The sequence below is a fragment of the Indicator indicator genome, chromosome 13 (genome assembly GCF_027791375.1).
Source record: "Indicator indicator isolate 239-I01 chromosome 13, UM_Iind_1.1, whole genome shotgun sequence".
Classification (NCBI taxonomy): domain Eukaryota; kingdom Metazoa; phylum Chordata; class Aves; order Piciformes; family Indicatoridae; genus Indicator; species Indicator indicator.
This window is the reverse complement of record NC_072022.1, coordinates 7,928,821-7,944,110: the sequence shown is the minus strand read 5'-3', so window position 1 is coordinate 7,944,110 and position 15,290 is coordinate 7,928,821. Positions and strand designations below refer to the sequence as shown.

At 46.5% G+C, this 15,290-nt stretch overlaps 2 protein-coding genes across 2 annotated transcripts in view; one reads left to right on the top strand and one right to left on the bottom strand.

The window, feature by feature from the left end:
- The first annotated feature begins 305 nt into the window (after positions 1-305).
- PLAAT1 (phospholipase A and acyltransferase 1) lies at positions 306-3,582 on the top strand. The gene is made up of 3 exons (XM_054385932.1): positions 306-475; positions 869-1,137; positions 1,525-3,582. The coding sequence occupies exons 1-3, from the start codon at positions 361-363 to the stop codon at positions 1,624-1,626; spliced, it is 486 nt and encodes a 161-aa protein (XP_054241907.1). The 5' UTR covers positions 306-360; the 3' UTR covers positions 1,627-3,582.
- A 976-nt stretch (positions 3,583-4,558) lies between these two features.
- LOC128970827 (probable cation-transporting ATPase 13A5) overlaps positions 4,559-15,290 on the bottom strand; it is a 33,980-nt gene continuing 23,248 nt past the window's right edge. The window contains exons 21-30 of the mRNA XM_054386189.1: positions 14,849-14,928; positions 13,918-13,960; positions 11,860-11,969; positions 10,753-10,849; positions 9,646-9,718; positions 8,126-8,300; positions 7,662-7,852; positions 6,377-6,465; positions 5,462-5,542; positions 4,559-4,759 (exon numbers count right to left, since the gene is read on the bottom strand). Of these exons, the coding sequence (XP_054242164.1) occupies positions 4,559-4,759; positions 5,462-5,542; positions 6,377-6,465; positions 7,662-7,852; positions 8,126-8,300; positions 9,646-9,718; positions 10,753-10,849; positions 11,860-11,969; positions 13,918-13,960; positions 14,849-14,928 (1,140 nt within the window). The remainder of the gene's footprint in view (positions 4,760-5,461; positions 5,543-6,376; positions 6,466-7,661; positions 7,853-8,125; positions 8,301-9,645; positions 9,719-10,752; positions 10,850-11,859; positions 11,970-13,917; positions 13,961-14,848; positions 14,929-15,290) is intronic.

Below are 15,290 nucleotides of genomic sequence, written 5' to 3'. Positions count from 1 at the left end.
GGGCCGGGACCGTGCGGCAGGAGAGCCGAGGTCGTGCGTTGCGGGCTGGCTGCCGGCTCAGAGTGGCTTCACCCTTCGCCTGCAGCGCTTGGCAGCCCGGCTGGCGATGGCGTCGCTGGCAGGCGGGACCGGCTGCCCCAGCAGGGCTCTACAGAGTCGGGGGGGAGGCCACCGTAGCAGCAGCCGGGTACCGCCTGACGATGCTCCACATACGGTGTGAGCATGCCCGTGCCTGACGACGTCCCTTGCCGGCCATCTCCCTGCAGATGCCCTGTGCGTATCCCAGAGCTCCCTTCTCCACCGTGCCTTGCACCGAGTCTGCCCAACAAGAAGGACATGTGCTGACCTCACATTGTTGAGATGGCAGCTACCGGCACCCCTGAGCCTGGGGACCTGATCGAGGTCTTCCGACCAGCTTACCAGCACTGGGCCCTCTACCTGGGGGATGGGTATGTCATCAACGTGACACCCGTAGGTAAGGCTGCTGCACCCCGTCAGGGTGGAGAGAGACCTTTGGAGGGACCCAGAAGCCCTGTCTCCCTCCATGGGCTAGTGGTGGACCCTGTGTGTGTGGATATTTTTCCATCAGCCTCGCAGAAATTGTGATGAAGAGAAAGTTCTTCATGGAGAGAGTTGTTAGCCATTGGAATGTGCTGCTCAGGCAGGTGGTGGAGTCACCATCCCTGGAGGTGTTCAAGAGGGGATTGGACATGGCACTTGGTGACATGGTTTAGTAGTCATGAGGTCTTGGGTGACAGGTTAGACTTGATGATCCTTGAGGTCTTTTCCAATCTTACTGATTCTGTGATTCTGTGTGTGAGGGTCCAGCCAGGGCCTGCCTGGCTCATCTTGTCCCTGCCTTCCTCAGATGAAGGGCCCCCAGCCAGGTTTGCCAGCGCCAAGTCGGTGTTCAGCGGAAAGGCCCGGGTGAGGATGCAGCTCCTGAAGGACGTGGTGGGAAATGACACCTACTGTGTTAACAACAAACACGACAACACCTACCGTCCCCTGCCGGTGGAGGAGATCATCCGTCGTGCCGAGAGCTTCATCGACCAGGAGGTGTCCTACGATCTGCTCGGCAGCAACTGTGAGCACTTCGTGACCTTGCTCCGCTATGGCCAGGCGGTCTCTGACCAGGTAAGCAACATGGGATTGTCCCTGCAGGCTTCGCAGTGCATCTCCTTGCTGCTCTGGCGGGGGGGCCCTGGACTGTGGCAGAGCCTGCAGATTGGATGGGGGACAGCAAAGCCCTAAGTATGGGATCCAAACCGTCATTTCCTGTGGCCTCACTGGAGACCCTGAACGCAACAGTTCTCTGTGGTTTGCCTGCACCCTGACAGCACCCTCTTACTGAACGTTACAGCCCAAGGCTCAAAGCTTGGGTGTTGCCACTTCTGATTATGGGGCAGGTGTCACTCATTAATTTAATTGCTTTATCGTCTCTGCTCTTCATTAGCATGCCTGGGGTGGGGAGTAAAACACCGCCTAGAAACATGACAAACTTTTTTTATTTCTCCCTTGCAGGCCAACAAAGCAATCACTGCCATTGGGTTTGTGACAGTTGCCGCTGGTGCCTTCTCCTTGCTGGGCTTCCTCCGCAGCAGATCCAGAGAGAGACAGTACTGACAGCCCACCAGGATCAGCTCAGAGCAGGGCAGGAGGGACCTGGACAGGTTGTGACCACAGCTGCCACCGAGGCTTACTAACAACTGTCACCCTTGCTGAGAGCAGCACTAGCCTGTTGACGACATCTGCTTTTGTTTTGCTGCCTGTGATGATTTGTGTGGTAGGCTGGGAGCACTTGCAAGCAAGTTCTCTATCCTTACACCCCACCCCTGCTCTGCTGAGGGTTGGTACAGGCTTTCTACACACATCCTGGTTTTAGCAGCTACACCCTGTGGGCTCTTTCAGTGAATAACCTATTTTGATTTTTTTTTTGTAATTCAAAATTTATAGGAAAATATTGCTGAGGGTTTATCCCATTTGCTCCAGCTGAGGCTCTGTACAAATGGAAGACCCCCAGTTCCCAGGCATGCAGAAGGGTGGATAAGGCAAATGGTGCCTGAACGGAGCTCCTCCTGTGAGAGCAGGAGATAGGAAGGAAGGGCAGGTCTTATTGGCTGTGTCCCTCATCGTTTCAAATGATGCTGTTTTAAATTATACTTTTTGCTTAGTGGTGTTTTGCTCAGTATTCTCCTGCCTGGAAAGCATCCCTTTCCCTGGCTTCCCTGGCTCCTTTTGCCTGGGAAACATCTGACAAAACCTCCCAGCTAGCTTTTTCTCTAGCTGCTGTTTGTTCCAGACGGAAGCCACTGAAATTTCCCTCTTCATGTCTTTTAAGTGTGGTAGCTGAACAAGCTTACTAGATCACAGAATCATTCGGGTTAGAAAAGACCCCTGGGATCACCAAGTCCAACCACTGACCCTGCTCTACAAAGTTCACCCCTAAACCATATCTCCAAGCACCACATCTAAACGACCTTTAAACAAGTCCAGGGTTGGTGTCTCAACCACCTGCCTGGGCAGCCTGTTCCAAGGTCATGCTGTGAAAAAAAATTTCCTAATGTCCAGACTAAACCTCCTCTGTTGCAGCTTGAGGCCACTCTCTCTTCTTCTATCGCTAATTACCTGTGAGAGAAGACCAGCACCAACCTCTCCACAATGTCCTTTCAGGTAGTTGTAGAGAGCAATGAGGTCTTCCCTTAGCCTCCTTTTCTTGAAACTAAACAGCCCCAGCTCCTTCAGTCACTCGTGAGATTTATTCTCCAGGTTCCCCAGCTTCACTGTCTTCTTCTGCACTCTCTTGTATTGAGGTGCTCAAAACTGGACATGATACTCAAGATGTGGCCTCACCAGGGCCAAAGAGTCCCTTCCAACAAAACTATTTGGTGATTGGACTTGGGCTGCTTGGGCTGCCAAAGTACTGAGGTTTAAAGAAAGACCACCATGGATTGCAAGGGCAGCCAGGAGCCTTTTGTCCCCTGGAGCAGTGGTCATTGACTCTTCAGTGATCAGAAGTTGAGTTTAAGCCATTTGCAGCCTCGGCACAAGATCAATCTTCCTCCAGCCATCAGGAAGGCAAAGCTTCATGGTCCCTGCATTGCTCTTGGTTACATACCTGGAGAATGAGCACCCATGTTCCAGCTCCAAATCTACACAGCTCCACTATTGCCTTGTCAGAAAGCTGCTTTGTGGCTTGTCTTAAAAGAAAACTGGTTTGGAAAAGTGGAGGTTTATTGACTCTTTACAAGGAGTATCTGGCTGAAGTGTTTGGAACCATTTATTTGCAGACTGAGTGTAAGAAATTAAATCCTGTGTTGCTTTTGCCATAAGCAGCTGCCTGCACTGTTAGAGAGCAAAAGAGGAGAGCAAAAGAGCTGTCTGTAAGAGGCTTGCTATTTTTGTCTGCTCTTAACATGTGCATAACAGGATCAGAAGCTTTTTTTAAACATGGGTTGTCTCAATGTCTGAAAGAACACAGCCAAGACTGCTGGTTGTATTTTGTGGTGCCCTCAATTACTACATTTAAATAAAATTGTTGTTATAATTTTTTTTAATATGGGGAAACATACTAAAATAAAACTGAACCTGAAAGTCCATTTTTGCTTCCTGCCACTGTAATCAAAAGTTATTTCATGGCTAAATGAATTAAGTGGTTGAAAACTTGAAGCTGAAGAGCTTCTTGTACTTCTCCAGCAGCCACGAGCCAGAGCATGTTGAAACCCCTGCTTCTGGGTATGACCAAGTTAAGAGTCCAAGGCCTAGCCCTGCTTTGTGCTGCGTGACACAAAAGCTGGTGCAGGATCTGGCCCCAGCACAAGCTCAGGGACACAGACTCAGGGGTCATGTGCACGTGTGTGCAGCAGCTGTGCTGTCCTATCTGCCTTCGCAACCTTCGGTAGGGCATACCCTCACCAGCTTTCCCAGCCTGCTCTTACAGCTTTAACCTTTCCTGTCTTCAGAGCCTTGTGTCTGCAAGGGAGAGCTGGCTGAGGGCAGCCTGTGCACCCTCTCATGAGTGTATTTCACTTTAGAATGCAAAAAAAATAATTGGCATTACTTCATCAGGGCAGCGTTCCTGCAGTTCTTGGAAGCTGCAGTGTTTCACCGAGTGCAGGGTTTCGCAACTGTGACCTCTGAGTGGTCAAGACTGAGCCTCTTCTGTTGGATTGCCTCCCCATAAAGCTTGGCAAAGGCACTGGAAGGATTTGGTGGAGCAGGGACTGAAACGTGGAGCGAGTGTGATGGGGAGCAGCAGAAGCCATCACTTCACTCTGTTCAGTACTGTTGAGCCTTCCTAGGTGTTGTCAGGGTCTGAGACCTGCTGTTGCCAGGGAGTAGAGTCCAGGCTGCTATTTACCTGCAGCTGAGAGATTCATTCTTGCCTCTGCTCCGGGGCCCATCCAGCATGGGCCTGACCTGCCTCAGAACACAGAGGTTTGTGCAGGGCTTTCAAACATCAGCATCTGGTGCACATCAAAGGATTAAACCAGGCTGTCCAGGGTGAGCTGGGGAAGATGCCACTGCTGCAGTCCCAGCCCCAGCTGCAGGGTCTCACCTAGTCCTCGTTGCTGTGTTCATAGGCAGGGTTGATGTAAATCTCGTCCAGGCTTTCTGCTGCTAAGTCTTTGGTGTTCACAGGAGGCCAGCTGGGATCCCTCTGCAGCATCCTCTGCCATTTTTGGTATGGGCTGTTTGACTGGTACCCAAACCAGGCCTTAATCAGCAGCCAAAGGTGCTTGTTCTGCAGGATAACGTCCTGTGGAGTGCCATGGCACAGGGTCAGTGCTGTTGCCCTTCAGTGGAAGGGGACAGAAGCCATCCTTCGCTACATGTGCAGCCTACCCTGAGTCTCACAGCACTCCCCTTCACTAACAACTGCCAAATGCCACCTTCCTCATCCACAGGAAGGCACTGCTCAGTTTTATCAGGGTGACTCTGTCTTGTTTAGCTAAAGGGGATAATCAAAGGGCAAGATTTTCCTCTGGAGGCTGTAGGACAACCAGGCACTGCTGCTTCTTGCAGAAGAGAATACCAGGTGTTGGGTACAGCCAATCTTGACCCACAAAAGACTTCAGGGCATAGTCCTTATTGCAGTATCCAACAGCACAAGTCAGCACAATCTTTGGCCTGGTTGATTATAGGACAACAGGGAAGTGGTTGTTTCAAAACCACTGCCACGTGACTGACCCATGCTCCCCTGAAGCCAGGGCAGGGTCTCCTCCTGGGCAGCTCCACTTCAGCTTGCTCCCTCTCTAAAGACTTGAGAGATGTGGTCTAAACCACACTTTGGGGGCTGCATAAAATGGATTTGACTGACACACATTGATTCTTAAGGACCAAGAAAAGAGTGTGTATGCTTCTGCAGGAGGGGACCCTGGCTGAAAATGGGGTACAAAGACCTGAGCAAAGACCTGCTCCTCTTCACCCTGAGGAACCAGAGGCAAACAAATGCACTCACCTCTGTAAAGAAAGATACACAAAAGGTGAGCAAGAGCATCAGTAAGATGTAAACTCTCCAGACCACAGGAGTGCAAAGAAGCTGTTGGAAAAGAGAGGAACAGCAATTAGGTTTAAATGCCTTGCCAAGATTTGCATCTGTTCCTAATGATTTGGGAAGCTGAATAATAATTTCCTAGTGGCAAGCATGGAAGAGGCAGTAGGAAGTAATTCCTTGTCACAGAGATCTTGGAAGGTTTCATGCCAGATTCCCCATGGCATGCAGCTGCCTAACTCAGCTATTTAAGCTACTGCTGAAACCTACAGATTAGGTGCCCAGAGCAGCATTTGGTGCCCAAATACTTCTGGGGACCTGTAGCTAATGCACAACATGCAGCTCCTCTCCTCCTGTGTATGCTTGCCCTAACACAAGGCCTCCACCTAAACTCATCCCATGCAGGGTGGCTGGGGATGAGTCACAGGATTTGGCCATACCCAACACTGGGCAGCTGGAGGCAGCTGCTTGCACTGTGCCCTGGCTGAGCGCCCAGGAGGGCAGAGGCAGCCCCGTGTGAGCTAATGGTTATTGAGGCAGGGGCAGATGCATTCCCTGCCCACTTGATTCTCAGTCCAAATAGCCTCCTACCACATTCCACAAGCCACCTATTGTGCTTTTCTGTTAGAAAGAAAAGCTCAGCAAGCCCTAAGCATTTTTTCTTCTCCCATTTGCCTCCCAGTTGTTAGAAGAGAGAAGGACTACCTCATTAATCAAGCCCTTGTAAAAGGATGTTAGAAAAGTTTGAATTGGCTGCCCAATCAGCATCAGATCAGCAAATTCATTTCCAAGATGACTGTAAGCTTCTGCTCTATCTGCTTAAGTAAAGAGCCAACAAAATACGTGGCATGAAAAGGAAGTACACATTTTGTTTGTGCTTACCTGCAGGCTGCTGTACACCGCATCAATGTCAGCAAAGACGAGGAAGAGGCAGATTGCAAGCTGCAGGGCCAGGAGGACTGAAAACACATCTAGGGAGAGAAGAGCACTTATGGCTTTGGGAAGGAGTCCAATTAGTGAGCAAACTCTATGCTGACAGCAGACCCAAATGCTAATGCATCATGTAAAATGCCTTTCTTTCCCCTGCCCCTAAAAAGAAGAGATGTAGAATTGAAACTAGAGGAGCTACTCCCCAGCAGCCTGTTGCAAAGCTCACCACCCACACTGATTTTTCTTGCACAAGTGATTTGCCACATTCTCTTATAACTACAGATAACTGTCTTGAAGGGGCACTGCTGTGAGCCACACCAGCATTACAAGGAGCTGAGCATCTTAAAACTAGCTGACAGGTTAGGTCAGCAGCTCCCAAAAGCCTCCTGGCAGCCTTCTTACTGCCAGGGAGGAGAAAGGACAAGGCTGAGTGAGTGGCCCTTTGCTTCCTCCTAGGAATTGTTCCCAAGCACACATAAAACAGAACAGCGTGCAGATTTCTCAGCTGACAGAATCCTCTGTCCTGTCTCAGCCTGGCTACATGCAGGGCAGCTTCTTTCTGGTCTCACCTGTCTTCTGCAGGTGATCAGTGTCCTGTGAAATAGGTTTGGGACCTGGTTTTTCACAAAACACCTAACTAAATCGACTGCCAAGATGAAGCAAAGTCCTGCCCTCTCATCCATCAGCTACAATTGCAAAGCAGCTATCAGTCAGCCAATGGCTGAAAGGGCTAAACCAGCTCTGCAAAACTCAAACAGAAAAAAGAAAGTTTATTGTGAGAGGATTTTAACAGCAATATTATCATGGGCCTTTCTTTCTTGTCTCCAGGAATGGAAGCCAGGCAAAGTGAGGCTGTGAATCTCAGAGGAATTCCTTTGACAGATTTCAAAACAAATATCCTTGATCCTCATGTGCTCTCTGTTCACAATTATACACAGTTCTGCACCAAATCTAGCCAATCATCTTCTGCAAAGCACACATCTTCCAAAACAAAATGCAGGCTCCTCTGTGAGCTCTGCAGCTTCTTATCTCAAGGAGGAAGCTAACATAAGCAGTGCTCACCCAGCCCTTTTGTAATGGAGAAGCAGGAGCTCACATACACCAACTATGATTTTGCATGCCAGTCACTGGTATGGAGAAAGAAAAATCCACAGCATCCTTTCCCAACAGCCTCTCCTGTCAGGCAGCAGGCAGGAACAGGAGTCAGCAGAGAGTGTGTTACTCCAGCTTTACTCACAGTTGGTGTAGATGGGCTTCCGGAAAGGCTTTCCCTTGGAAAAGACGAAAGCCACAATGATGCAGTTGATAGAAGACAGTGGCCACAGTGTAGTGTCTTCATAACTGAGGACAGGGCTCTGGGCACTGCTGCTGGTACTGTTTTCCCCTGGACTGGTGGAGGAGAGAGTCTGGTTCTCTGGAGAGCAATGTCTGTAAGGCAACACCCAGCATTTGTCCCTGCCCTTGCTGCAAGCAGCAATTCCTCCTTCCTCCCAACCTAGCCTGCTATAATAAACAGGTATTGCCCACAGGAGTGAAAAACATACATTCAAAACCCACCAACCAACCCACCCAAACTAAAATCAGCTTCATTTTCTAGAGTGTTCATTGTCTCCTCTGGGCCTGGTGAGGCTGGAGTGTCCCCAGCACACATCAGCAATGCCCTCTGCAAGCAGGAGATCAGAGACAAAACCAGGGACTCACCTCTGGGTGGCCAGCTCTACATACCAGGGCTGCTGCTTCACCAGGAGGAAGCCACAGGTTTGCAGGGTAAGGGTAAAGCACACATTGAGGATGATGGAGAGCAGCAGCGGAGGAGACATGAGCTGCCCCGGGGGGCGATAAGGTGCCAGCTTTGGATAGGCTTCAGTCAAGCTCACTGGAGAGAAACCAGAAGCATTTGCAGTCCCTGTCAGCTCAGCCCACTTGCATCCCTCTGCATTTGCTGGGCCAGCACAGTCACATAAAAACTTCCCATTCAGGGTTCTGCACCTGGGCCAGAGCAATCCTCACTATCAATACAGACTGGGGGATGAGGTGTTAGAAAGCAGCCCTGAAGAAAAGGACTTGGGGGTGCTGGGTGAGAAGCTGGCCAGGGGCAGGCAGTGTGAGCTCGCACAGAAGGCAAATCACAGCCTGGGCTGCATCCAAAGATGCATTGCCAGCAGATCCAGAGAGGTGATTCTGCCACTTTACTCTGCTCTGGTGAGACCTCACCTGGAGTACTGTGTGCAGGTCTGGAGCCCTCAATATAGGAAGGACATGGACCTGATGGAACAGGTCTAGAGGAGGGCAACGAAAATGCTCAGGGGATTAGAGCAGCTCTGCTATGAGGCCAGGCTGAGGGAGCTGGGGGTGTTCAGCCTGGAGAAGAGAAGGCTCCAGGGAGACCTAACAGCAGCCTGCCAGGACCTGAAGGGAGCTACAGGAAGGATGGAGAGAGACTGTTTGCAAAGGCCTGCAGGACAGGACGAGGGCCAATGGCTTTAAGCTGGAGAAGAGCAGATTTAGATTGGATATTAGAAACAAGTTCTGCACTATGAGGGTGGTGGAACACTGGTACAGGTTGCCCAGGGAGGTGGCTGAGGTCCCTTCCCTGGAGATATTCAAGGTGAGGCTCGAGGAGGCCCTGGGCAGCCTGATCTAGTTGGGGATGTCCCTGCTGACTGCGGGGAGGTCAGACTGGATGACCTTTGGAGGTCCCTTCCAGTCCAGACCATTCTATGATTCACCCACCAGAGGTGAAAGCTGCAAAGCCTGGCCCTAATAAGCAGGCAAGAAATGGCTTTGATCTCCACTGTTTCCCACCAGAACCTTATATGAATACTACTCTCAGAAAAACACACAGAAAAGATGGGGAATAGCATTCCATCCATGGGGTTCTCCATGGGAGTCCAAGAGCCACTAGGTTCCATGCTGGGAACACACAAGAGAGCCAGGATCCGAAGTTACCCTGAGCCCCACTAGCAGTCACCAGAGCAGCTGCTCCTTTTCTAGTCAAGTGTCACCTCCAAACCCTATCACTTATGTACAGAGTTCTGCAGCTCTCTTTGCAAAGAGCTGTGAGCCAAATCTCACAGCCTAGGTCCTAGGAATAGGTTTAGCATCCATGGCTATGATGTCACTGACAGCAGAACTTGGCTCCTTGTTTTGATTTTTATTGGGAAACAAAGTCAGGTATTTACACTCTGATAGAGACACAGCTGGCTTCCCAAGGTGCTTACTTGTTAGGCAAACCAGAAGGGTAATGATGACATCCTGTATCAAATACTGGTAATTCCCAAAGATCTGCAGTTGCTAGAACAAAACAAGCAGAAAGAACCACGAGGTAGCACCCTCTGAGAATCAAAGACAGCTTTGATGGCACAAACTGTAGCACCCAATGCTATTTCAAAGCAACGTCACAGCAGCCTCCCAGCCCTTATGCGACCCTGTGAAGACCAGCAAGTCCAGCTTGCCAGCTCTCAGCCTGGTCCCACTGAACCTCTTGTTTATTCATAGCACTTGTGGGCAACCTGACATTTGAATTTGGCATTTGAATGTTTTTTCACCCTCTTTCTGGCAGATACCCGTGCCTTTTGGACCACTTAAATCAGGCCGTGCACTCCTTGCCCACAGTGATAGCACAGCCAGCCAGAGTTTCACTTTGTGCCACATTTGAAATATCTTTGGGTAGTGGAGACATTGATAAAGTTGGGGTGCCCAAATTAGTGGCTAGGGAAGCTGTCCCCATGTGGTGACCCACTAGCAGGCTGTGTTTGCCACCAAGTCTGGGCCACGCCTCGCAGATTCCCAGCAGCTCTCTTTGCTTTCTGCCCTTCACCATCTGTGCACAGATGTGTGTGAGATGAGGGAAGAGAGGTGGCCTGGGGTAAACCCATACATTAATTTTCTTTGCTATTTCTACAGTTTCAGAGGAGTCATCACATCCTGGTGGTACCCCATGGCAATTCTTCTTTAACTACCCTTCTTCAACACCAGCACTCACTCCTTTTTCAAGCTTTTTTTTCCAGCTGAGAGAGGCAGCTGCTCGCCCAAAGCCCCCAGTTTGTAGCAAGTCCTGTTCCTGGGTCTCCACCACCCAGCTAGGCAGGACTCAACCCCCTTCTAATTCCCTTTCTTCTATTGGAGTTTTATCACCAACTTTTTTTTTCCCCTGAGTCCAGATGTCCTACAACCAGCCTGCCCCATGCTGGTAATTACCCAGCTTTTGAATTCTCTGTTATTCTCTGAAGCCCTGTATACCTTTTCTTACCTGCTGAGTAATACCACTAGAGATAAAAACCTGTGGTGAGCACAGTGTTCTGATAAAAGATGCATGAACCACTTACCCAAAAGAGCAGAGCAGTACCAATGAACTGGATCAGGCCATAAAGGGTCAGGTATTTAACCACCCCAAAGGAAGCAACCAAAGCAGCTCGACCTTCCCTGCTCAAAACACAAAACAAAGCCAAAAGCCTCAGTACTGTAGGTTTAGTGCTACAGATGGTTTCTGCTTTTAGGATCTGTGTTTGACATCTCTTAAGGAGCATAGGAAACAGTACAAATTCCATAGACAAATATATTGCCCTCAGGATACTGCAGAGCTCTTTAAGTCCCCTTCATCTGCCATCTTTTATTTCTTTGGTTTTATTCTGCAGGTACAATTTTAATGCCTGGATTAAACTGCTGTTGATTTTTCACTGCTAATTTGCTCAGCAGTTCTGGGAATCAAGGACATGGCTACACAAACAGGTAGCTGTCTGCACATACAGCAGCATATGGATATGTATTTTTTCAAGCAATGCCAAGCAAATCTATCCTGTGGTCACTGTTATACTTGCCCTTTAATGTGGCTCTACCGCTGTACCTGTTCCAAACACATCACCAATGCTCTCCTAAAACCATAAAAAACCTCCCAGCATTGGAATTTGTGGATAAAAAACAATTCAAAAGCCCTCCTGTTGTATTTTCACAGAATCACAGAACGCTAGGGGTTGGAAGTGACCTCAAAAGATCATCCAGTCCAACCCCCTGCCAGAGCAGAATCACCTAGGGCAGGTCACACAGGAACACATCCAGGTGGGTTTTGAATGTCTCCAGAGAAAGAGACTCCACAACCTATCTGGGCAGCCTGTTCCAGTATCCTGTCACCCTCACAGTGAAAAAGTTTTCCCTTATGTTCATGTGGAACCTCCCCTGCTCCAGCTTGCACCCACTGCCCTTCCCAAAACACCTATGTAGTATTTTTGATGCATGAGCTAATCCTCTGTCCCTGATTGACTAATGAATTTCCTGGTCTTGAAGACCAAGCCATGTATTTCATATAGTTACTGAGAAATTGTTTGGTTTATCAGCATCTTTGAGAGCAGTGCACTGCCACTCGTGTTCCTGCTGGCTTAGCTGACAGCTGGAAACAGCTCCCCATGAGTGCATCGGGGCACAGGCAGCAAACTCACCTGATCAGCTCTGGCACGCACTGGATGTTGGGGATTTGGGAGGTGAAGGGTGAGGCCACAGATGCCTCCTGCTCTGACAGTGATATCCCTGCATGGGCTGTTTTCAGAGCCTGAAATCATGGGAATCAGAAGACAGAGAATCAGCCATCCTCCCACCCCACACAGTGTTTGCTGGTGCTTTACAAGTACTGCTCCAGGTATCCTCTGTAATTGATCTTCCTCTATTCTGTGGCCCAGCTGATCTTATTTTCCAGATATTTTCCCTCCCTTGGAGTTCAAATATTTCTTTTGTTTGTTTAATCCCATTATACCTCTTTAAAATCCTTTAAACTTCCCTGGATGCTGTTTCCCACACTCCAGTTTGTGCATACCTCTCCTCTTAAACAGTCTCCTAAACTATGTAAATTACCATTTGATCCTCTTTCTTTTCCTTTGTATCTCCTGTTCAAATTTCTTTTCTTCCTCTCTTAGAAGCTCCCTTGGCCTTGTCACCTCTGGTTCAGTGATCAGGTGTAGGCTATGGACAACTTTTACAAAGCAGGCTAATGCCTTATTATTAAATTAAGTTATTATAACATCTTTATTATTCGCATATGATAATATTATTACATTATGATACCATATTTATTGTTAAAATATCATATAACTAATAAATTGTGTTGTGATAACATCTTTATCATTAACATATTGTATTATTAAATTATTATAACATCTTTATTATTAACTAATATTATCATTAAACTATATTATGAAGCCATCTTTATTGTTTAAATATCATATTACTAATAAATTGTGTTGTGATAACATCCTTATCATTAGCATACTGTATTGTTATTATTAAATTATTGTAACATCTTTATTATTAACATATGATAATATTATTATTAAATTATATTATACTGCCATCCTTATTGTTAAAATATATTATTAATAAATTATGTTGTGATAACATCTTTATCATTAATATATTGTGTTGTTATTATTAAATTATTATATCATATTTATATTATTATTAGATATATAGTATTTATATTATTACATATACGGTGTATAAATATATATGGTATATATTATATACAATCTTTATATTATTATTATTTATATCATATTATTTTTATGATACCATCCTTATTGTTAAAATGCCATAACAGTAACAATAAATTATGTTGTGATAACATCTTTATCATTGACATATTGTGTTATTATTATTAAATTATTATTATACCATCTTTATATTATTATATATATAAAATATTTGTATTGTTATATATATATTTATATTTTTATACATTTTTACATATAATATATATTTATATATAATATATTTATATTATTATATTTATTTATATATTTATAATATCTATTTATAATATTTATATTATTATCTATACTGTGTATATATATGGTATATATTATATACCAATTTTATATTATTATTATTTATATCACATTATTATTATGATACCACCTTTATTGTTAAAATGTCATAACAGTAAGAATAAATTATGCTGTGATAACATCTTTATCATTAACATATCATAATATTATTATTAAATTATATTATGTTAACATCTTTATCATTATCATAATATTATTAAATTATATGATGGTAGCATCTTTAACATATCATAATATTATTATTAAATTATGTTAACATCTTTATCATTATCATAATATTATTAAATTATATGATGGTAGCATCTTTATCATTAACATATCATAATATTATATTGTATGTAATTTACTGACTAGGTTGTAATATAGAATAGTTTATAATGATCTAATAGGTAATTATTATTTCCATGGCTAAGACCCTCAGATTTACAGTTGTGTAAGAAAATGTCTCTTGCCCCTATTTCTGGGGTAACCCCAAAGGAGTTGTGTGTGTTAGTATAAAAATAATTCATGTGGAGAGTATTCTGCAGTGACAGACTGACAGGGTGTACCCAGGGGCTGCCTTGGGAACTGACAAGTGATGTTGGGCAGGCTCTTGTCACAGCACTCCTTAGGCTGAAAGAGAGGAAATGTACCAAGACCAGCAGATGAGCTCCTACATACCCCACAGTCGTTGGCGCCGTCCCCACACATACCCACGCAGTAACTGATGGATGAGAAAAGAGAAAACCACATCAGCCTTGCAAGGAACTGATTCTGTGGTGCAAGCACCTGCTGGCTTAGCTCCAGAGCAGGGACTCATGCTGGCCCTGGAGAAGGCAGTGGCTGTTCCCAGAGGGCAAGTGCTGTGTGGGGAGAAGGTGGGGCAAAGTGCACCAGGAAAAATCAGGATTCAGTTTTGAACCAGGCTGTAAGGCGAAATGGAACACTGCCACTTCATTCCAGACAGTGTTTTCCCTCTGGTTCCAGGAGCCATGGATAGGGAGCAGGGTGTGCACATTTGCAGCAGCTCCTGGGGCTGCAGCTTGGCTTTAACCAGTGTTTCCTCCTCAGCTGGCTTTGTACACCCAGTGACTGCTGAGATAAACCAGCAGCTCTCAAAACACCACACAGGAGATCCCTCTGACAGGGCAGGGAAGTTCATCCCCAGAGGAAGCACCTTGTAACCAAGAATTAAATGTTCCTTTTTCAGAAAGGCATCATGTCCTGGTTATGCTTAACCATAGTCAGTGTGAGTAAATTTTTGGGGAAGGAACCAGTCTTTTGGGGACCAGACAGAGAATCTTACTCCCATCTGTGTCAGGTTTTCAGCCTTGCTAAAGCTGCAGCTGCAGTGGCCCTGGTGGCCATGAGGGAGCTGCTGGGTGTGGGGACTGTTTTGTGTACACAAGGGTCTGCCCCAATGTTTTTATCTCAGAAGGTGGCCAGGAAGGATGCAGACAGGGGTCAAGCAGAGGAACGGAGGGTTTGGAAGATGGGCATGAGGCAATTACACTTTAAAGAAAACTTACTATTGGTTTGGTTCAAGGGAAAAAAACAAACCAAACCACCACCAAACAAACAAAAGAACCAACCTACCAAAAGAGAGCCTTACTTGAGTTTCTGAAATTCCTCAACAAGGCTGGATTTCTGGCCAGGAGACATCCTAGCAAAGACAGTTGCGTTCACCAGTATCTGCAAGAGAGAGCAATGGACTGCCTTGGGCAGGCATTTGTTCCTCCAGCACTCGACCAAGGTAGGGTCAGTTCTCCCTCACATGTACCTGCCACATCTGTAAAACCCTCTAATCCTGTCTCCCAAGCCCTATCATAGTTTTGCTACCCTTGGGCTTCAGTTTTCCTCTAACATCAGATTTCTCCTCCTCTATTTTGTGCCTTGCCTCTTCTGTAGAAGTGCTGAGAAGCCAGCAGCCACCATGTGCTCTGCAGCATCCTTTAGAGCAGCAAGGCATTGGAAGTGCTTCCCAAGTGCAGGACAGATGGTTAATGACTGTAGCAATAGCACTGCTCAGCCTCAGCTTTCTCCTACCCGAAAAT